This window comes from Hypanus sabinus, chromosome 11, assembly GCF_030144855.1.
Source record: "Hypanus sabinus isolate sHypSab1 chromosome 11, sHypSab1.hap1, whole genome shotgun sequence".
Lineage (NCBI taxonomy): Eukaryota > Metazoa > Chordata > Chondrichthyes > Myliobatiformes > Dasyatidae > Hypanus > Hypanus sabinus.
Window position 1 is genome coordinate 90,005,944 of NC_082716.1, and position 22,294 is coordinate 90,028,237.

A 22,294-nucleotide genomic window follows, 5' to 3' on the forward strand; every position below is an offset into this window, starting at 1 on the left:
GACAGGCAGTCATAAGCTCAGTTCCTGAGGACCCAAGCTTTGCAATTTTTTACTTGATCGTTCCAGTTAAGACGCAGTTTGAAAAAATAAATGGGAGTCATGTTGATTGATTACATATGAATCACTGCAATATAGACTAATGCACTGGGATGCAAACGGCTAACGTATGAGCACCATCATTATTGGATACCTACAATTACATTTCAAATCTCCAAACAGCATACGAATGATATTTTAAAAAATTCATTCACAGAATATGGAAGTAATTGTGTAGGTATATTTAAAGCAAAGATTGATAGATTCTTGATTAGTCAGGACATGAAGGGATACAGGGAGAAGGCCCGTAGTTTTTAGTTTTGTGTCGCAATGCCCCCTTAAGTACCTCACGTGTTAAATTTTTTTTGACAACTCTCCTGTAAAGATTCTATACTAACACAATAATGGCAGATCTAGAAGTGGGTGTAATGAAAAATAGGGCTCGCATCAAAAAAATACTTAAAACGAGGATAAATGAGTTGCTTTTTCATTAAGGGAAATGGGTCAATATTTTGCAAGGGTAAAAAAGTTGCATTGATGTATATAGTACATCAGTTGTAAGCAATTTAACTGTCAATGTTACTGACAATATAATATGCATTGGTGATAAGAAAGCTAAGCTGTTAATTCAGTTTGTAAAGGAATTAATACCAAGATAAACAATAAATCCAACACATCTTTTTGGGATACAGGAGATTCACAAACCATACTGACCAGATTAGCTTGTCCTGGTGGCCTGGGAATGACTGTTCCAGTGACAGCTATTACAGATTCAACAGGAAGCTCACAAAGCATCTTCTTCAAGTGTGCAGTGGACTGTGAAGAGAGGAACTAATCAAGTTCAAATGTGACAGTGCAGATATTCAGGGACAATAAAGAAAAACAATGTTGGTAAAAATGAGTGATACAGAAGATGACTGGTTATGGTGTAGGAATCGCAATACTATATACGTGAACTGTGCTGATAGTCAACTGAAGGTCTTAACAAAACTAATATCAATATGCCATTGAAGGGAAGGTTCTGGGTACTGTACAATAAGCAGCACCAAAGAAAACTCATACGTCACAGCTACAGCCACTTGCAAATATGGAGAGATGTTTCATTTTATGTATCTGATAATGTGAAGCTTTTAATCAAGGATTTCCACAAAGTAGTGTAAGTAACACTTAAACATTTTATTTACCTCCTAACCAAGAATTGCTGACCTCCAACTCTGGAGAACTCCCATCCATTGCCATCAAATTCATTGTTCCCTTACCCCCCACAGCTCACTACTACCTTCTAATCCCAACCCAAGATCCACAAACACGACTATCCAGGTAGGCCATTGTCTCTGCCTGCTCCTGCCCCACTAAAATCATATTCTCTTACTCAATCCCATTCTAAGCTCCATAATTCTGTCCCTTTCCACCTGCATCTGTGACACTTCTCATTCTATCTCCTCAATAACTTACAATTCCCTGGCCCAGACTGCCTCATTTTCACCATGGATGTCCATTCCCTATACACTTCTATCCCCCATCAGGAAGGTCTTAAAGCTCTCCACTTCTTTCTTAAAAAAAGAACCAAGTAGTTTTCCTCCACCACCACACTCCTCTGTCTGCAGAACTGGTCCTCAGCGTCAGCAATTTTCCTCATCCCACCTTCTCCAGGCTCGAGGGGTAGCCATGGGCACACACTGGGCTATGCCAGCTTTATCACTGGTCATGTAGAACTTCCACGTTTGAACCTTTTTCCGGTAATGCTCCCCAGCTCTTCTTCTGCTACACTGGCCACTGCACTGGTGCTGCTTTATACATCCATGCTGAGCTCGTCAATTTTGTCAAGTTTGCCTTCAACTTCCACCCTGCCCTCAAGTCACTTCTACACCTCTCTCCATTTTCTTGATCTCTTTGTCTCCAGCTGTGGAGAAAAACTACTGACTGCTGTCTTTTATACACCTACCAATCCCCTGGGTTATCTTGTAAAATAATCCTTGGAGCAAGTGATCACAATATGATAGAATTCACACTGAAATTTGAGGAGAAGCTAAAGTCAGAATTATCAGTATTACAGACATGAGAAAGGAGTTACTCAAAATTGACTGGAAAAGGATACTGGCAGGGATGACAGCAGATCAGCAATGACTGGAATTTCTGGAAGCAATTCAGAAGGTGCAGGATATATACATCCCAAGAAGGAAGTATTCTAAAGGCAAGATGACACATTCATGGCTAACAAGAAGTCAAAACCAACATAAAAGTCAAAGTGAGGGCATATAATCAAGCAAAAATTAGTGGGAAGTTTTCAAATACCAACAGAAGGCAACTAAAAAAAGTCATTAAGAAGGAAAAGATAGATATGAAAGTAAGTGAGCCAATAATATTAAAGAGGATACCAAAAGTTTCTTCAGGTGAGAGTGGATATTGGATCACCTGAAAACAATGCAGGAGTATTTAAAAAATGGTTGATAAACTTGAGGAATTATATGCAGAATTAAAACGGCTGAAACCTAACTGATTTATTTGCAGCTTGGCTAATAACGTTGCAAAGATAACTAATGAACAAAGAAGTGCTTGTTGCTGCTCTGTGTAACCCTTATCAAGATGCCTAGCAACAATCACAGTATGTATGTGATAACGAATGTTTAACAAGCAGCCCCAGACAGTACTTGGGGCTCATTTGGGTTGCAGATTTCCCCAGGTTCTGTGAGCAGGGACTCTGTAGTTCAACTGAGCGATGCAATCTTGCTAATAAACAGTAAGTAATTTTAAGTAAACTGTGTATGACAATTATTCCCGAGGTCTGAACCTAAAGTCCTCTGGTAGAGAGGCAGATCGACAAACTGAATAAGTATATTGCATAAATCATCACTGTGGAAGACACTAGCAATATGCTGGACATTTGAGAGACATTTGAGAGGCAGAAGTGAGTGAAATTGCTATTATAAGGGAGAAGGGTTTTTAGGAAACTGAAAGTTTGAAGGTAGATAAAAATCGGTGTACACCCAAGGGTTCTCAAAGAGGTGGCTGAAGATTGTGAAGGCATTGGTAATGATCATTCAAGAATTGCTAGATTCTGGAATGGTTCCAGAAGACCGAAAAAAATTGCAGATGTCACTCCACTCTTCAAGGGTGAAAGGCAAAAGAAAGGAAATTTTAGGTCAGTTAGTCAGACCTCAGTGGTTGTGAAGATATTGAAGTTGATTGTTAGGATACAATTTCGGGGTACTTGGAGGTACATGATAAAGTAGACTGTAGCCAGCATAGTTTCCTCAAGGGAAAACTTTGCCTGACTACTCTGTTGGAATTCTTTGAAGAAATAAAAAGCAGGATAGACAAAGGGGAATTGGTTGCTTGGACTTTCATAAGACCTTTGACAAGGTGCCACACAAGGCTGCTTAACAAGCTACGAGTCCATGGTATTACAGCAAAGATTCTAGTATGGATAAAACAGTGGCTGATTAGCAGGAGGCAGAGTTGGAATGAAGGGAGCCTTTTCTGGTTGGTTGCCATTGATTAGTGGTGCTCCACTGGGGTCTGTGTTGGGACTGATTCTTTTTACATTATATATCCATGACTTGGATGACAGAATTGATGGCTTTGCTGAAAAGTATGTGGATTATACAAAGGTAGATGGAGATGCAGGTAGCTTTGAGGAAGTAGAGAGGCCACAGAAGGTCTTAGACAGATTAAGAGAATGGGAAAAGAAGTGGCAGATGGAATACAGTGTTGGGAAATGTATGGACGTGCACATTGGTAGAAATAAAAGGGTACACTATTTTTCAAATAGAGAGAAGATTCAAAAATCTGAGGTGCAAAGGGACTTGGGAGTCCCTAAAGGTTAATTTGCAGGTTGAGTTGGGGTGAGGAAGGTAAATGCATTATTAGTATTCATTTCAAGAGGACTGGAATGTGAAAGCAAGGAGGTAATATTGAGGCTTTATAAAGCACTGGTGAGGCCTCACTTGGAGTACTATGAGTGGTTTTGGGCCACTTATCTAAGAAAACATGTGCTGACATTGGAGAAAGTTCAAATGAGGCTCACAAAAATGATTCTGGGATGGAAAGGCTTGTCATATGAAAATAGTTTGATGGCTCTGGGTCTGTACTCACTGGAATTCAGAAGAATGAGGGTTGACCTAATTGAAAGCTATCAAATGCTGAAAGGCTTTGATAAGAGTGGTTGTAGAGAGAATGTTTCCTGTGGTGGGAGAGTCTGACCGAAAGACACTTCTGGTTAAGATGGCGCTATGTAATATGTGCAACAGCTTACTTGGTAATCAAACAGCTAAGAAATCTGACTAAAAACATCACTAAGAGTAAATATCTTCTCTGAGATAAATTGTGTTAAATTATGGCGGCAAACAGTGAGCAATGGCGAGGCGAGTTCAGGAGTTCAGCCATGAAGGTGTGTTGCAGATAAGAGTTCCAGTGCCCATATAGCTGGCCCAGGCCCAGGAGTGAGGTTGGATTACTCTGGGTGCTGAAAGGAGAGGGTGGGGCTTGGGCAGAGGAGATTTGGGACCCATACAACTGGCCTGTCTACGAGGTTAAATTGCTCTGGGCAGTGAGAAGAACTGAAGAGCTTGACAGCAGCTTTAGGCTGGGCAACAGAATCCGAACCTGAAGTGAGTTGCTGGGCAGCATGGTCTAGGCCTGGAGCCTTTCGCAGCAGCAGTGCCAGGGTCCATATACAGTTTAGACAATTTAAACATGGGCCCAGATCAGAGGCGAGAGCCAATTTCGCTCGCCCTCCATTATGTTCTTTCCTTTCTTCAGGGCCTCTCGCTGTTCCAATGTTTGGTCAATTTAAACGCCGGCCTAGATAGACTGAAAAGACTGAGTGTCTGTATCCCAGGCCAGAGCTGATTTTGTTTGTTCTCCACAATGGTCACTCCTCCCTCTCTCTCTCTATGACACTGAGGCTATGAAGACTGCCCTGGTTGTTGTGTTCCGTGCCTACTAATATGATGAACTGATAAACAAGGCTTTGGGCCTACTCCGGGGTTTGGGTCTGAGGACTCCATTCTTGGTTCAGATTATTGCAGTTCACTTCAATTGTTTGCATGATTTGTGTTTTTTTTTTCTCCTTCTCTTGCATATTAGGTGTTGGCCTTTCATTTTTATTTTATAAATCGTGTTATTTCAGGTTTCTTGCTTTTAGACTACTTACGAGGAAACAAATCTCAAGGTTGTATAATCTATATATTCTTTAATGATAAGTGTACTTTGAACTTTTAATAGAGGGGAGTTGCTTTAGAACAGAAATGAGGAGGAATTTCTTTAGACAGAGAGCAGTAAAGCTGTGGAATTCATTACCACAGGTGGCTGCGGAGGACAAGTCTTCATGTATATTTAAAGCAGAGATTGGTAGATTCTTGAGCAGTCATGACATGAAGGGATATAGCAAGAAGACAGGAGATTGGGACTGAGAGGGAAAATGGAACAGCCACGGTAAAATGGCAGAGCAAATTCAACAGTCCCAGTGGCTTAATTCTGCTCCTCTATCTTAACTACACCTCCTCCCACCCAGTCTCCTGTAAAAATGCTATTTCCTTTTCTCAGTTTCTTTGTGTCGCATCCATACCCAGGATGCTCCTTTCCTTTCCAGGACATAGAAATATCCTCCTCCTTCAAAGTATGGGGTTTCCCTTCCTCCACCATTGACGATGCCCTCACCCGCATCTCCTCTATTTCCCAGACATCTACGCTCACATCTTCCCACTGTCCTTATCTACCACCATGTGAACCTCCACATCTAACACATTATTCTCAGCAGCTTCTACCATCTCCACAGGGATCCAACCACCAAACATACCTTTATCTCCCACTTCTGTTTTCCACAGGGGTCACTTCCTCCATAATCGCCCTCTTGGCACTTACCCTGCATTTGGCTAAAGTGCTACAGCTGTCCATCCACCTCCTCCCTCACCTCTGTTCAGGGCCCTAACAGTCGTATCAAGTGAGGCAACACTGAACCTGTTAGGGTCATCTATTGCATCCAGTGCTCCTAGTGCAGCCGTAGCTGGTAAGAGCTACATAAATTGTGCGACCGATTTGTTGAGCACCTCTGCTCCATCTACCAAAAGCATTACTTCCCAGTACCCATGCATTTTAACTCCAATTCCCATTCCATCATGTCAGTCCATGAACTCCTCTTCTGCCACAAGAAGATCATACACAGGGTAGATGAGCAATACCTTATATTCAGTCTGGGCACCCTCCAAACTGATGGCATGACTATAGAGTTCTTCTTCCAGTTAAAAAATAAAATCCCTCCCCTTCCTTTTCTTTGATTCCCCACTCAGACCTTTTAGATCTTCTCAGCTGCCTCTCAGCGCTGATCCAAACCACCCCCCCCCCCACAATCCTCTCCTTCCCTTTAACCTATGGTCCACTCTCCTCTCCCATCAGATTTCTTCCTCTCCAGGCCTTTTCCTATCCTTCCCACCTGGCTTCACCATCTCCTTTTAGATATACTCCTTCCCCTCTCCCCACCTTTTTTTCTGGGCTTCTTTCCCTTCCTTTCCAGTCCTGTAGAAGGCTCTCGGCATTTTGTGTGTGTTGCTTTGGATTTCCAGCATCTGCAAACTTTAGTATTCCAATAATAATGTTGAGCCTTCTGGTCCAACAAGCCATACTGCACAGCAACCCGCCTATTTAATACTTGCCTAATCACAGGACAATTTACATTGACCAATTAACCTAATCATTAGTACATCTTTGGACTGTGAATTTGAAACCAGAGTACCTGGAGGAAACCCACGAGGTGACAGAGAGCATGTACAAACTCCTTACAGAAGTGAACTTCGAACTCAGTGCTGTGCTACCTTGGTGCCCTGGTATTCTTAATAACTTGGATTATCAAAATTTTACCATCTTTCTAAAAGCACAAATACACCTGAGAATACATCCTTAAGATCTAATTCATCTGCTTTAAATTTAGAATGAAGATAATTCTGATGGTGTGGTGGGTACAATCATAAAATCTGCTGAACTCCAAATCTACGTACCTCCTCCTGTGGTATAACAATTTGAGTTAATCCATCGAAATCTTTTAGGATTATAAAGAGGCCCTGTCTGAACAAACACAAGAAACAGTTAATGACAGCAGGTGATAAGGCATTCAATTACAATGCACATTCCTTCTATCACAAGGGTCCTGCAATTCTTTTCTCAGTCAAGACACCTAGAAACTGGGGGTGATCTATTTCAATTTTGTATTCCATATGGCAATTTGACTAGCTGGTACTTAAAAACACCGCAGTATTTGTACCCATCAAGTCAGAGCACTTGTGAGACCACAGAGAAACACTATCTATTTAAATTTAAGCATACAACCAGGTAAAAAATGATGCAACACAAGCAGAACAGCTATCAATTCACAATACTTTCACAAATCATAGATGCAAGAACAGCAATGTTGTAGTAGTAAGGGATTTCAAACTTCCCCAGCATTAACCGAGATCACCGTAGCATTAAAGGATTGTACACTAGAAACTGGTTCGGTTGGCTGCACAAGTCTAGGGAAGACAATCTCCAGCCACAGCCAAACGTGTGAGATTGAGGCGCGAGCTCACCCCAAAACCTCATTTGTCTGGATGCTGCGTGATTCATTACCCTGTTACAAATAAGTACCATGAAATAACAGACAGTACACTGCATACAATTAAAAGATTCAGCTTTACAACTTTACAATTCTTAATTTGACTAAGGGTTAGTAAAGGAAGAATTAAAAAAAGTGACTATTTTAATTAAACAGTCTAATGTTCACAAGTTGGAGCTCACGGTTTCCCCACTGCTGATCCTCCTTCGATCTCACCACACACTTTGTCAAATCACTGCCCTGCTCCACGTCGAGTCATACGACCTCTTCTCTCCGTGTCTTCTTCCTTCATTCCTCGAACCAAAAAGCCCCGAGCCCAACCTTAGTGTCCCTCACCAGAGAAACCTCAGCATAATCCTAATTGGATGGCATACGATTCTCCTATCTCTTATCTTCAACAATAATCAAACAAGCAGCTTGCAGCAGCATAACAGTAAAAAAAAATGAACCAAAGTATTATACACTTAAGGAATTTGCACACAGCTGCGTTAATATTTCTATTAAGGATGAGGTTGTTCTAGAACAGGGGTTCCTAATTTTTTTGTATTCCATGGACCAATACCATTGAGCTGGGGGTCTGTGGATCCCAGGTTGAGAACCCTGTTCTAAACCTAATCTGACCTAACCTAATCAAAGGGATGAAGTGTAAATCTCAGTGGTGAGTAGAAATAATGTCTATTATTCAAAATCAATTCAAGATGTAATTTATGGTACACAAGTGTAAAGGAGAACAAAATAATTGTTGCTCCTGATCCAATGCAGCACAAAAAGACACAATAAGATAAAGACAATAATAAAAATGGCACAAATATAAATACATAAGATAGCTTATATACATGAATTGATCATACACAAAATGACAGGAGGTACAAGAGTGTCTATATGTAAGATGACCGACAAGAAATGGTAAAGTTGTGCTGTTGTAGGGTGAGTTATTGGATGGAAGTGTTGATTAGCTTCACTGCTTTGGAAAAGTACCGTAGATTCCGGACTACAGAGCGCACCTGATTAAAAACCGCATGCTCTAATTTTAGAAAGAAAATCAACTTTGTACTTGTACAGGCCGCACCGGATTTTAAGCCGCAGGTATCCCACGTTGTAATATGAGATATTTACACAGAAAGATATTACACGTGAGGATTTTTTAACTTTTAATTAAATCCGTATGGTAACGTAAACAAATACATATTGCAAATGCTTTTTAATCGAACAGTGCCTGTAACACAGCTACTTTTAAATATACGTACGTATCGGTAACACACAAATTACGTTGCGTATACTTCTTTTACTGAACAGTGCACGGACAACATTCCAATATCTCCTAACGACTGGTAAAAAAAATATATATACTGCAGCCTACCAGGAAAAGTTATTGATCGCCTTCTTCATCTTCCTCCTGCGCACTAAAACCATCAAAGTCCTCTTCTTCAGTGTCCGAATTGAACAACCTCAGGATCTCGTCACTCACTTCAGTCTCTTCGTTGTCGCTCTCACTTGAGCGCACGCGGTCCTCTTCATCACGCAGCAGTCCAGCCTTTCGAAACCCGTTGGTGATGGGGGATGTTGTGACACGGCTCCACGCATTTAGGATCCACTGGCAGACTTGAGTTAAAGATGCTCTTCGCATGCGTCCTGTTTTGGTAAAGGATTCCTCGCTGCTAGTCATCCAAGCCTCCCACTCAACGCGCAGCGCCGTTTTTTTCTGTGAAAAAATCCCCCTGGTCGCTTGGAGTAGCACTCTCTCAGCCAATCCTTCATTAGACTCTCCATCATCCAACCTTTCTTATCGACTTTCACCATGATTTCTTTTGGGAATTTTTCCTTTGGCATTGTCAGCCGCTTAAAAATCACCATCGGTGGAAGCTTTAGTCCGGATGCTGTGCAGCTCAGAACACAAGTAAAATGCGTTCTCTCATGGCCACTTGTTTTCAGTGTGATGGACGAGTCACCTTTTTTATTAACAGTCCGAGTGAGGCAGGTCAAACGTCAAAGGTACTTCATCCATATTTATGATATCATCTGGCCCGATGGAATTCTCCGCTATCTTTGTTTGAGTGAATGTGCGGAAGTTAGCAAGTTTTTCCTCATGGTCGGGAGGGAGCTGCTGACACAGAGTCGTGCGTACCTTGACGGACAGGCCTTTTCATCCCATAAATCTAAAACACCACGATGGCCCACCTCTAAAATCTTCGATTTTCATTTTGGTGGTGATTGCTTTAGCCTTCAGTCTGATCTGCATGGTGGAAACACCGTGGCTGCCTGTTCTCTGTGTGTTAACCCAGTCTTCAAGAAGGTTTTCAAGTTCGGGCCATCTGCTATGATTACCTCTGAAAGCTTTTGTCGTCTTTTTGCATTGACTCAGTTCTTCACGCTGGCATCTCCACCGTCTCACCATCGATTCATTTATGCCAAGATTATGTGCAGCAGCTCGATTTCCTTCTTCAACCGCCAGATTGATCACCTTTAACTTCAAAGCTGCATCATATGCTTTTCTTCGAGTGTTTTCCATGTTGATGAGGGTGAGTACAAATGACTGATTTACAATAATTTAATTGTGAAAGTGTGCTTGATTTATCGTACAACTTCATTGGACCTCTGTGAACTACTCATCAATTTTATTGGTCTACTGTTACGAGGCAAAATGTTTTTGGCGGCATGAAAAAAAAACATGCATTAGCCACACCGTAGTATAGGCCGCAGTGTTCAAAGCGTGGGAAAAAAGTAGCGGCTTATAGTCCAGAATTTACGGTAACTGTTTTTGAGTCTGGAGGTCCTGGTGTCCCCTACGTAGCGTCCCCCCCCTTGATGAAAGTGGGAATGAAATGACTAGCCTTTTCCCAGTCTTGGACCCAGGCTGTACTTCGACCATGCCTCACTTTGGTCCTGCCATTTCACGTTGCATGCAAGTTTGCTCCAGCAATGGCCAAACATTAGCTCCTTCTCCACTCTCAATTCAGCCACAACCGTCCCGCACCTTTGAGACTTCAGTTCACACTGCAAAAAATGCCAGGTCGTACAGGCAAAGCTCAACTCCAAAAGGGTAATTATAGGCTACTGATTGCAGTGATCGATTTTCAGAAAAAAAGTGAACAATAAAGTAGTTAATAGTTGTGCTTGCTGCCAACAAGTCATTGCTGTGTTTCACCAGTGCCATCTTAAACCAGAGATGTGACCAATCCTCATTGATGGAGGACTGCCAATGAGGAAGTTAAGTATCCAGTCGCAGATGGAGGTCTAGAAGCTTGATGATGTTTGGATGGGATGATTGTATTGTTACGCCTGTGCCCCCCCCCCTTTCCTTTTTGAGAATCGCAAGATCGGTATTAAGTCAGGTCAGGAGACCCAGGAAATGAGAGAGAGACGTTTGGAATGTCCTGGCCCCAGTGATACAAAGCCGCGGAACAGGTCATTGTCTCTTGGAGACAGAATTGTGTATTGAGTACTGTACTTCATGGAAGCCCTCAGGCAATGTGGGCTGGTTGGGGGATGGCATCATTCCACCCTGATTGACATCTGAGACCCTGTGAGTCAGGATAAAAGAGGGTCTGGGGAACAGCCCTTGACACGCACCAGGAGAAACGTTAGAAGTTCCGTGACAGCGTTTAATAGCGATAGCTGGTGGAGGGCCCACATGTGTCCTTTCCCGTTGCCCCGGGATTGAGGCCCTACCACGGAAGGCGGCTTAGCTAAGGAAGAGATCACCACCAACGCCATTTCAAAGGATCGACATCAAAAAACGGAAAACCAGGCAAGTTCTAACCTCCGTCTCTCTCTCCAACCAAAAGCTGCAGCTTGAATGAACTTGAGTGACTTTTATATTTCCATCGGACAATACATTATCCCCTAGACAGCGATAGAGCTATTTCTTATTATTATTATACCCGCACTTTTAGATTTAGTATTGATGACGTATATTATCTGTATGTTTGCATTGATATTATTTTTGTGTATTTTATCAATAAATACTGTTAAAAATAGTACCATCAGACTTCAACGGACCTCTCTATTTTTGCTGGTAAGTGACCCAGTTACGGGGTACATAACAATATTAAACACCAAGCTGTAGTTGAAGACCAGCAACCTCATGTATTTCCAGTTATCCACTTCACTCAGAGTAGACTGAAGAGCCAGAGAAACTGTATCTGCTGTTTCACTGTTCTGGCAGTAGGCAAACTGAAACAGATCCAGGTGTTCTCTGAGGCAGGAGTTGGATACGCCCAATACCAGCATACTGAAGCACTTCATTGTGATTAACGTAAAGGCTACCAGACAGTAGTCACTGAGGCAGGTCATCATGCTCTTCTTGGGACCCCATACAATAGATGTCTTTTTGAAGCAGATCAGAACTTCACGATGCAGAAGTGAAATATATCCAAAAATACTCCAGCTGGATGGTCCACAAAGATCACTGGTATTCAGCCAGGTACACCGTCTGGACCAAATGCTTTTCATAGATTCATTTACTTGAAGAAAGCCTAGTTGTTGGCTTCAGAGACTGAAATTATCGGGTCATCCAGTATGTGTGGTATTTCTTTGAGAAAGATATTTCTTCCTTTCAAAGCATACACAAAAGGCACTGATTGGGCAGTTGCCACTTATTCTAACCAATCTCACTCTGCAGGATGTAACAGTGCTGCTGAGCATCCAGCTGTAATTGCAGTTTAGTCTGAAATTGCCTCTTTGCACTCTCATGGCCATCCAGAGGTTGCACCTGGACGACTAGGATTCTTGACTGCCAGCACGAAATGCCACAGTCTAGCTCTCAACAAATTACAAATCCGGTTCATTCAGGGCTTCTGGTTGGGGAAGGCATGGAATGTTTTTGTGGCTACACATTTGTTCATGTATTTCCATATGAAATTGATGATGACTGTGGCATATTCACTTAGGTCTTTTAATGAATCCTTGAACATGGTCAAATCTACTGACTCTAAACAATCCCGAATTCACTTCTCTGCCTCTGCCACCCAGCTTTTCATCAGTGGTGCATTCTTCAATCTCTGCACACAAGCAGAAGCAGCAGAACATGGTAGTTGGATTTACCAAGGCATACTTAATGGTGGTATAGCAGTGGTCGAATGTGTAGTGTTTCAGATAATGTTGATTGTGATTATGCAGACACTTACTTAAGCTAAACTGATACAGGTCATCTGCCACGATGTAACGGGTGACAAGGTTTGCCACTTTATTCTTGTTGGCTACAGCATTAAGTCTCTCAAGTGTGAGCTTGGTATCTGTCTGAGGCAAGATGTAGAATGCAGTCAGGAGAACAGGAGAAAACTCCTGCAGCAGGTAGAATAGTCAGCACTTCAGTGCAAGATCTTCCAGGCAGGGGGAGCGGGAATGTAACAAAACCACTGTGTCTGTGTACCATGATGAGTTTATCATTAAAACACAGCCACCTTTTCCCTTACCTGACACTGCTATCTGGGCCATGCGGTGGATCAATGAACTAGACACCGTGTCAGGTGAGTTGGGTTAATCCATGCCTGTGAAATAGAGTACATAGCAGCCCCTCATATCCTACCAGTAATCATGCCCTGAGATCCTCAATCTTGTTTTCTAATGACTACACATAATCCAGAAGCATGCCAACAAAGGATTGCCTTAGGGCTCTGTGCTTCAGTCTGACCTGATGCTCTCCTTGGCAACCATGTTTTCAAAGATGAAGAGGCCTCCCTGGTATTTCCAGCTGCAGCCTTATCTTCTGGGTGATCTATTCTGCATTGTCTATTGGTTCTTTCTAGGATTTGTACTGTTGGCTATTCATTTTAATGGCTTTATGCAAACTGTTTACTGCAGTAGCTTCCACTGCAATTTTCAGGTTTAAAAGATCAGCCCTCAATTATGAAACTATATTGCTGCTAGCTGCTTACATTGCATTGCCTTAACCATACACTCAGCGGCCATTTTATGAGGTATGGGGTATACTGGTTCAAGCTGACAGAAAGATGACAGTAACTCAAATAGCCACACCTCAGAAGCTACATGCTGAATGGAATTTCAGACTTGAACATGTTCATTATATCTGCCTCTAAAACATTGACTTTACTGTGTCTTATTATTCTTGTTAAATCTGTTTAAACAATAATATATAAAATTCAGAGTTCAGTAACAATCCTTGTCAGCGTTTCTACAATTAAAAGGGAAGACCATAAGACAGAGGAACAGAATTAGGCCATGTGGCCCATCAAGTCTGCTCTGCCATTCAATCATGAATTCCTCTCAACTCCATGCCTCTGCCTTCTCTCTGTAACCTCTGTTGCCATTACTAATCAAGAACTTATCAACCTCCACGATGAATCCACAGATTCACCACTTTATGGATAAAGAAATTCCTCATCTCTATTCTTCAGAATAGAACATCCTTCTGTTCTGAAGCCGTGCCCTCTTGACCTAGACCAGGGGTCAGCAACCTTTACCACTGAAAGAGCCACTTGGACCGGTTTTCCACAGAAAAGCAAACACTGGGAGCCACAAAACACGTTTGACATTTAAAATGAAATAACACTGCATACGGTTTTTTTTGCCTTTATGCTATGTATAAACAAACTATAATGTGTTGCATTTATGAAATTGATGAACTCCTGCAGAGAAAACGAAATTACATTTCTGCATGCAACAAAAACATTTTGAACTCCGAAAAAAAGACGTTGGGTTGAAGGTTACTTTTAAGTAAAATACTCAATGTCTATTTGAGTCCTTCTTGTATTTATGAAAAACGCCGAACTTAAATTTTCCGCCAGCAGCAAACCAAAAATAACGTCAGCCAGCTGTCAACCTGAAAAATAAAAGGACTATTTCACTGAACAATGAAAAAATATGAATATACGTAAAATAATAGGCAATTAAGATATTTATCATACTTGGTTAATGGGATTTCTGCTCCTGGACCTCAGCGCACAGCATCTGCACATCAGGGCTGTATGACATCACCTTCATCTTTACACAGGATCGCAAGCTGTCATCTGTGAGGCATGCACGATGTTTGTTTTTAATAAAGTTCATGTTGGAGAACACCTGCTCACATACATATGTGGATCCAAAGATCGACAGGACTCCAAGCGCATACTTTTTAATGTTTACATAAATGTCGGGGATAGCATTCCATGTTTCGAACACAAGTTTGTCCGGTTTTAGGAGGTTTTCAATATCACTCCATTTGTGATTCTGAGCAAGAACGGCCTTCTGACGGGCAACATCTTCAAGGTCTGCTGTCAAGCGTCTAAACTTGGACACCCATATGTCTTTGTCGGCTATGTCAGCCAGTTCCATCTCGAGATCAGGTTGACTCACACCTGCCAATGCAGTTGTATTCAGTAGGGATGGATCGATGCTTAGGGGAGTGACCGGGAAGGATAATGTGCTTTTTTTCCTCTCTGAACTCACAGAAGCGTTTCCGAAACGATGTTTGCATTGTGATGATTGCAGAATGTAAATACTCTGAATTTATCATGTCGTGACCTTGTTTGAACTCTCTCAAATTGGGGAAGTGAGACAAAGTGCCTTTCTGTAAATCTCTGGCAAGCACTGTCAACTTGCTCTCGAATACCAAAACATCCTCCAACATGTGTAGGGCTGTGCGTCCTTTCCCCTGAAGAGCTGTGTTCAGCGTGTTCAGGTGCGCTGTCATGTCTACCATGAAGTGTAGCTTTTCCAGCCACTCTGGCTGTTCCAGCTCAGGAAAGGTGAGCCCTTTGCTGCCCAGGAAAGTTTTCACTTCTTCCAGACACGCGACAAAGCGTTTCAGCACCTCCCCTCTGGACAGCCACCGGACTTTGTTGTGCAGCAGGAGATCAGAATATGCGCTTTCCAGCTCGTCCAGTAACAAACGGAATTGACGGTGATTTAAACTTTTTGCCATTATTTTATTGACAATCTGAATGACAACATCCATTACTTCTGTGCATTCCGGAGGAAATGTTTGAGCGCACAGTGCCTCTTGGTGCAAGATGCAGTGAAGAGTCAGCAGCTTTCTGTCCAGCGACTTCTGCAGTAAAGCCACAAATCCCTTGTGCGCTCCTGTCATACTCGGTGCCCCATCAATAGCTACTGACACCAGGTGGGTGGTCTTTATTCCTTTGGCTCTTAAACAATTCAAGACAGCCTCACAGATGTCCTCCCCCGGTGTTTGGTCTTTTAGAGGTATCAACTCAATCAGTTCTTCCTGTGGCCCGGCAGAGTTTACATACCGGCAGAACAGCGCTATTTGTTCAATAACTCCTTTGTCTTTAGACTTGTCACAGGCAATCGAGTAGGCCACAGCTGAATTGATGTCTTTAATTTGCTGTCTTGTGATGTCTTCTGCCATTTTTATGGTTCTGTCTTTGACAGTCTTTGCAGAGAGGGGCATATCCCTGATTTTCTGCACAATTTCACTCTTGTTTTTAAAGTCCGTGAATAGATGTTCTGAAATCTTAATGAAAGATTATTTTATATATTCACCATCTGTAAACTGCTTCCCGTGCCTGACTATTTCCAATATAACAAGCGTATGTAGTTGATTTTCCAGACTTCATCCATTTCTTGAAATGATTTTTGCTCAGATCAACCTTCTGCATCAGTTCCGAAACGGCTTTTTTTCTCTCATCTCCATCCGGATATTTTTGAGCAAAGGTTGCGTGTTTATTCTGGAAATGCCTTGTGACATTTGACTTTTTGTTGTTTGCTAGTTTCTCACTGCATATTAAGCATACCGGTAAACCAGTCTCGTCAACAGTGAAAGCAAATGAATCTGTCCACGTATCATTAAACGTTCTGTTTTCTTCAGTCACTTTTCTTTTTTCAGAATTCTCCATAGTTAGCCTACCTTGGATCGAAAAATTAAAGAAATCGCGCACTGCCGGGTGTCAGGTATTGGCAGTGGTGACGTATATTAATAGCAATAAAAACACGTTGTAGCGGTGTGCTCATGCAGTCAGTAAACTGCAGTCGAATAACTTTATTCGAACTAAACAGCCTTGCTTTTAAGCCTCCCTCAACCCGCCCCCCCCCCCCCATGGGCGCGGATATTCCAAAAGACACGTACTCCGCAATACTACCTGCCATTCTACCTATCTTTGTATCATCCACAAAGTCCATTCTGTTATCCAAATCATTGACATATAATGTGAAAAGTGGCCCCAATACTGACCCCTGCGGAAAACCACTAGTCATCGGCATCCAACCAGGCCATCCTTATTCCCTCTCTTTACCTCCTGTCTGCTACCTCCTTCAGAACCTTGGGGACTCATCTACCTTCAGATCTTTCAGCTTCCCAAGTACCTTCTCCTTACTAATAGCATCTATACTCACATCTGACCCTATCTTTCTTGAATTTTACTTGATATAAACTCAATCATTGTTAAGTGTACAAACAACACACTTGCTAATCTATAAATCAGCACAGGAAAAAATATTTAGTACATACCTTTGATACTGAATCCAGCCACAGAGTCTAACCTCCTGACCAATGTGAGCAGCGCAAAGCTCTCCACAAGTATGAGTCCGAGAAACAAAACTGTTCAGGTCTATGGTGGAAGCAAACAGGAATTTCATTATTTATCAAACCAAATCTTTTTTTGGGAGAAAAAAAGTCGCAAAAGTTTTCGGAAGCTGAGGAATACATGGATTCCACTCAACGCTCACAGGTTTTGTAGTCAGTGAGAAATCCACTTTGTTAGAGTTGACATGATGGCCCTGTAATTGAGTGGATTAAGTTGGTTAACAGGTTAAAACAAAGCAAAGAGCAGTAATAAACAGATCCTTAAGTGACAGGAGCAGAATTAGGCATTCAGCTCATCGTGTCTGCTCCACCATGACATCACTTGATCACATTCTCCTGTCTTACCCTGTAAGCTTTAACACCCTTACGAATCAAGAACCTACCAACCGCCACTTTAAATATACCCCAGGTTTGGCCTCCTCTGTGACGATGAATTCCACATATTCACCACCCTGAGACTAAAGAAATTACTCTCCTTCTCTGATTTAAAGAGATATCCTTGTATTATGAGCTGTGCCCTCTGGTCCTAGACTTCTCCATATAGGAAACAACCTCTAAATTCAGTCTAGGTCGTTCAATACTTGATAGGTTTCAATGAGATTCCTCCCTCCCCACATATTCTTCCAAATTCCAGCCAGTAGTCCCAGAGCTTTCAAACACTTCTCATACATTAACACTTTCATTCCCAGGATCATTCTTACGAACCTCCTCTTGACCTTCTCCAATGCCAGTAAGTCCTTTCTTAAATAAGGGGCCCAAAACTGCTCAAAATACTCCAATTGCAGTCTGACCAATGCCTTCTAAAGCCTCAGCATTACATCATGCTTTTATATTCTACCTTCTCACAATGAATGCAAACATTGTGGTTGCCTTCCTTTCCACCGACTCAAACTGCAAGTTAACCTTTGGGAATTCTTAACAAATACTCTCACGTCCATTTTCACCTCTGATTTCCGAATTTTCTTCCTGTTTGGAAAACAGTCCACATCTCTATTCTTTCACCCAAAATGCATGACCACACACTTCCCTAAACTATATTCCATATGTCACTTATCAGCCTATTATCCTGACCCAATCCTGCGGACTCCATGCTTTCTCAGTTTGACAGGCTATTCCTACTGTTGAGCACATTTACTTCGAGTGCTACCACAAGAGAGTAGTGTCCATCATCAAGGACCCCACCATCCAGGTCATTCCTCCATCTCATGACTACTTTTAGGCAGAAGCTTTAGGTTCAACACAACCAGGCTCAGGCTTTGTCATTATCTACCTGATTTTTGTATCGGTGTGAAAGCTATAACTGGCGTGGATAACTTCACTCACAACTCTAAACTGATTCCACAACCTACAAACTCACTTTCAACAGTGGCAACACAAGTTCTCAGTATTATTTAATTTTTATTTGCAAAATTTGTCTTTTGCACATTGGTTGTTTGTCAGTGATAGTTTATATATAGCTTTTCATGAATTCAATTGTACTTCTTTATTTTCTTGTAAATACCTGTAAGAAAATGAATCTCAAGGCCATATATGGTAATGTGGCGACCCACTTTCTGCGCAGGCAAACCGGCTCACAAATAGCCAGCACGCGGGGGGAGACTTTGGTAATGCATCTCTGACGTCATTTCCGCCTGGAGGGCGGGCGCCAGGGATTAAATGCCAGTGCCGTGGTTTGAATAAACTAGTCTCCAAACGACTTACCCACTGCCTGTCATTATTTCAGTGCTGTTTGTAGCGCATCGCTACATTATTGACCCCGACAGTCCAAACAGGATTTGGACCAAAGATGACTGACTCTTCATCTGTTCATGCAGTTTCGCTAAAACTGCTGACTTTCTGGATGCTGCGACCACGCGTGTGGTTTAGCCAAGCAGAAGCCCAGTTCCAGATTTGGCAGATATCTTCTGATTCCACGCATTACTACCATGTGTTGAGCGCCCTTGACCAGGAGACGGCCGCCCAGGTTGCGGATTTCATACAGTCGCTCCCGGAAGAAGGCAAATATGAAACATTCAAAGCACTGCTCATTGGGACCTTTGGCCTCTCACAGCATGAGCAAGGTGCCCGCCTGCTTCACCTGGATGGTTTGGGAGACAGACTGCCATCAGCACTGATGAATGAAATGCTGTCCCTGGCTGACGGACACAAGCCCTGCCTCATGTTCGAGCAAGCATTCCCAGCGCAACTGCCCGAGGACATACATCTGCTGCTGGCCAACACAGATTTCAGCGATCCCCGGAAGGAGGCTGCCCGGACAGACGTGCTGTGGAAAGTCAAGAGGGAGAGCGTGGTGTTTGTCGGTCAGATTACCACACCATGTGCCCAACAGCAAACCAGGCCCGGCAGGGGGGTGCACACAACACAGAGGCAGGAGTGAGGAGGCCAGTGAACAGTGGTGGGGCACAAAAGCTCGTCTTTGTTGCCCGCCCTGCAAGGGCCAGGGCCAGCTGCCGCTAATGACTATGGCGGCTGGCCACCAGGACAGCCTCTTGTACGTCTGGGACAAACAGTCAGGACGCCGCTTCTTGGTCGACACCAGAGTGGAGATCAGCGTCTTGCCCTCGATGGGGTATGACACCCGCAACAGGAAGCCAGGACCCACCCTGAGGGCTGCAAATGGCAGCACGATACGGACCTACGGCACCCGCACAGTGCAGCTGCAGTTCAGAGCCAGCCGGTTCACGTGGGACTTCACACTGGCCGTGGTGGCCCAACCACTCCTGGGGGCGGACTTCTTGCGAGCTCACAGCCTGCTGGTTGACTTGCAAGGGAAAAGACTGGTACATGCCGAGACTTTCCAGACGTTGTCCTTGGGTGAAGCCAAGTTGCCGGCCCCACACCTGGACTCCATCATGCTGTCGGACAACGAATTCACCAGAATCCTGGCGGGCTTCCCATCGATTCTGGCACCGCAGTTCATGGCAGCCATGCCCAGACACAGGGTACAGCACCACATTCCGACCCAGGGACCACCCCTCCACGCCCGCGCACGAAGGCTTCCCCCCGAAAAAGCTCCGCCTGGCGAAGGAGGAGTTCAAGAGGATGGAGGAATTGGAGATCGTACGGAGGTCCGACAGCCCATGGGCCTCCCCCCTGCACATGGTGCCCAAAGCAGCCAGGGGCTGGAGACCATGCGGCGACTACCGAAGACTGAACGAGGCTACAACTCCAGACTGCTACCCCGTGCCGTACATACAGGACTTTGCAGCAAACCTGCATGGGGCAAGAATCTTTCCCAAAGTAGACCTCGTCTGGGGATACCATCAAATCCTGGTGCATCCTGAAGACATCCCCAAAACAGCACAATGCCGCACAGACGTTCCAGCGGCTAATGGACGCGGTGGGACGCGACCTGGACTTTGCGTTCATCTATTTGGACGACATCCTTATAGCCAGCAGTTATCGTCAGGAGCATCTGTCCCACCTCCGCCAGCTCTACTCCCACCTGAGTGATTTCGGCCTCACAATCAACCCAGCCAAATGCCAGTTCGGTCTCGATACCATCGACTTCCTGGGCCACAGGATTACCAAAGACAGGGCAACACCTCTGCCCGCCAAGGTAGACGCGATCCACCACTTTGCCCGGCCAAAACGGTCAAAGGCCTGCAGGAGTTCGTTGGTATGGTGAACTTCTACCACCGTTTCCTCCCCTCAGCAGCCCGTATCATGTGCCCTTTGTACACCCTGATGTCGGGTAAAGGCAAGGACGTTACTTGTAACAAGGAGACCACAGCCACTTTCATTAAAGCCAAGGAAGCCTTGGCAGATGCCGCGATGCTGGTCCACCCCAGAATGGACGTTCTGACTGCCCTCACAGTGGAGGCATCCGACACAGCGGTCGGTGGGGTGCTGGAGCAGCTCATCAAGGGGCGCTGGCAACCCCTGGCATTCTTCAGCAAGCACCTATGACCACCTGAACTCAAGTACAGTGCTTTCGACCGGGAGCAATCCGGCATTTCATGTACTTCTTAGAAGGCCACGTTCACAGACCACAGACTACAAACCGTTGACCTTCGCGTTCACGAAGGTGTCCGATCCCTGGTCGGCTCGCCAGCATCAACATCTGCCCTACATCTCCGAGTATACAACATCCAGCATGGCTCGGGAAAGGACAACGTCGTGGCAGACGCACTCTCCAGACCACTGCCCAGGCCCTGTCCCTGGGAGTGGACTATGCAGTACTGGCAGAGACACAGCAGGCAGACGACGAGATGCCCAGCTACAGGACCGCAGTCTTGGGTTTGCAGCTGCAGGGCTTTCTCATAGGCCCAGGTGAGAGGACCCTCCTGTGCAATGTGGCTACCGGCCAACCTCGCCCCATCGTCCCGGCAGCCTGGAGGCGGCGAGTTTTCAACTCCATACACGGTTTGGCGCACCCATCTATCAGGAAAACCTTCTGGCTGGTCTCCAGCAAGTTCGCGTGGCACGGACTTTGTAAGCAGGTCAGTGAATGGGCCAGAATGTGTACGCAGTGCCAAACAGCCAAGGTGCAGCGGCACCCACCCACCAGAGGTTCGACCACATTCATGTGGATATTGTGGGCCCCCTACCAGTGTCTCGAGGAGCGCGGTACCTCCTAACTATAGTAGACCAGTTCACAAGGTGGCCAGAGGCAGTCCCACTCACCGACACATCTGCCGATTCCTGCACCCGAGCACTGATTGCAACCTGGGTAGCATGGTTCGGGGTACTGGCCTACATTACCTCCTACAGAGACGCCCAGTTCACCTCCAGCCTGTGGTCGGCTGTGGCCAGCCTGTTGGGAACGCAGCTGCACCGCACAACTGCCTACCACCCAGTCGAATGGACTGGTGTTACGCTTCCACCGTCACTTGAAGTCGGCTCTCATGGCCCGCCTGGGAGGACCTAACTGGGTGGACGAGCTTCCCTGGGTCTTGCTTGGAATTCGTACAGTGCCCAAAGAGGATCTGCACGCCTCGTCGGCCGAGTTGGTGTATGGCACACCCCTGGCCGTCCCGGGAGAGTTCATACCAGCCCCAAGGGGGCAAGAGGAAGAACCCGCAGCAGTCCTGGACAGGCTACGCGAAAGGCTCGGAAACCTGGCCCCCGTCCCAACTTCACAGCACGGACGGACCCCGACCCATGTACCCAAAGACCTGCAGAACTGTAAGTTTGTGTTTGTACTAAGGGGCGGACACCGGGCACCGCTACAGCAGCCATATGAG

The 22,294-nt window shown here is 44.4% G+C and overlaps 2 protein-coding genes across 3 annotated transcripts in view; both read right to left on the reverse strand.

The window, feature by feature from the left end:
• dars2 (aspartyl-tRNA synthetase 2, mitochondrial) overlaps nt 1–22,294 on the reverse strand; it is a 91,709-nt gene that overhangs the window by 66,369 nt on the left and 3,046 nt on the right. For both annotated transcript variants that reach the window (XM_059984881.1, XM_059984882.1), the window contains exons 2-4: nt 17,034–17,133; nt 7,032–7,098; nt 751–852 (exon numbers count right to left, since the gene is read on the reverse strand). In XM_059984881.1, the coding sequence (XP_059840864.1) occupies nt 751–852; nt 7,032–7,098; nt 17,034–17,133 (269 nt within the window). The remainder of the gene's footprint in view (nt 1–750; nt 853–7,031; nt 7,099–17,033; nt 17,134–22,294) is intronic.
• Nucleotides 14,033–16,582, reverse strand: LOC132401626 (general transcription factor II-I repeat domain-containing protein 2A-like). The gene is made up of 2 exons (XM_059983645.1): nt 14,491–16,582; nt 14,033–14,405 (listed from the first exon to the last, which is right to left on the reverse strand). Exon 1 carries the CDS (start codon nt 15,975–15,977, stop codon nt 14,907–14,909), a length of 1,071 nt encoding a protein of 356 aa, XP_059839628.1. The 5' UTR covers nt 15,978–16,582; the 3' UTR covers nt 14,033–14,405; nt 14,491–14,906.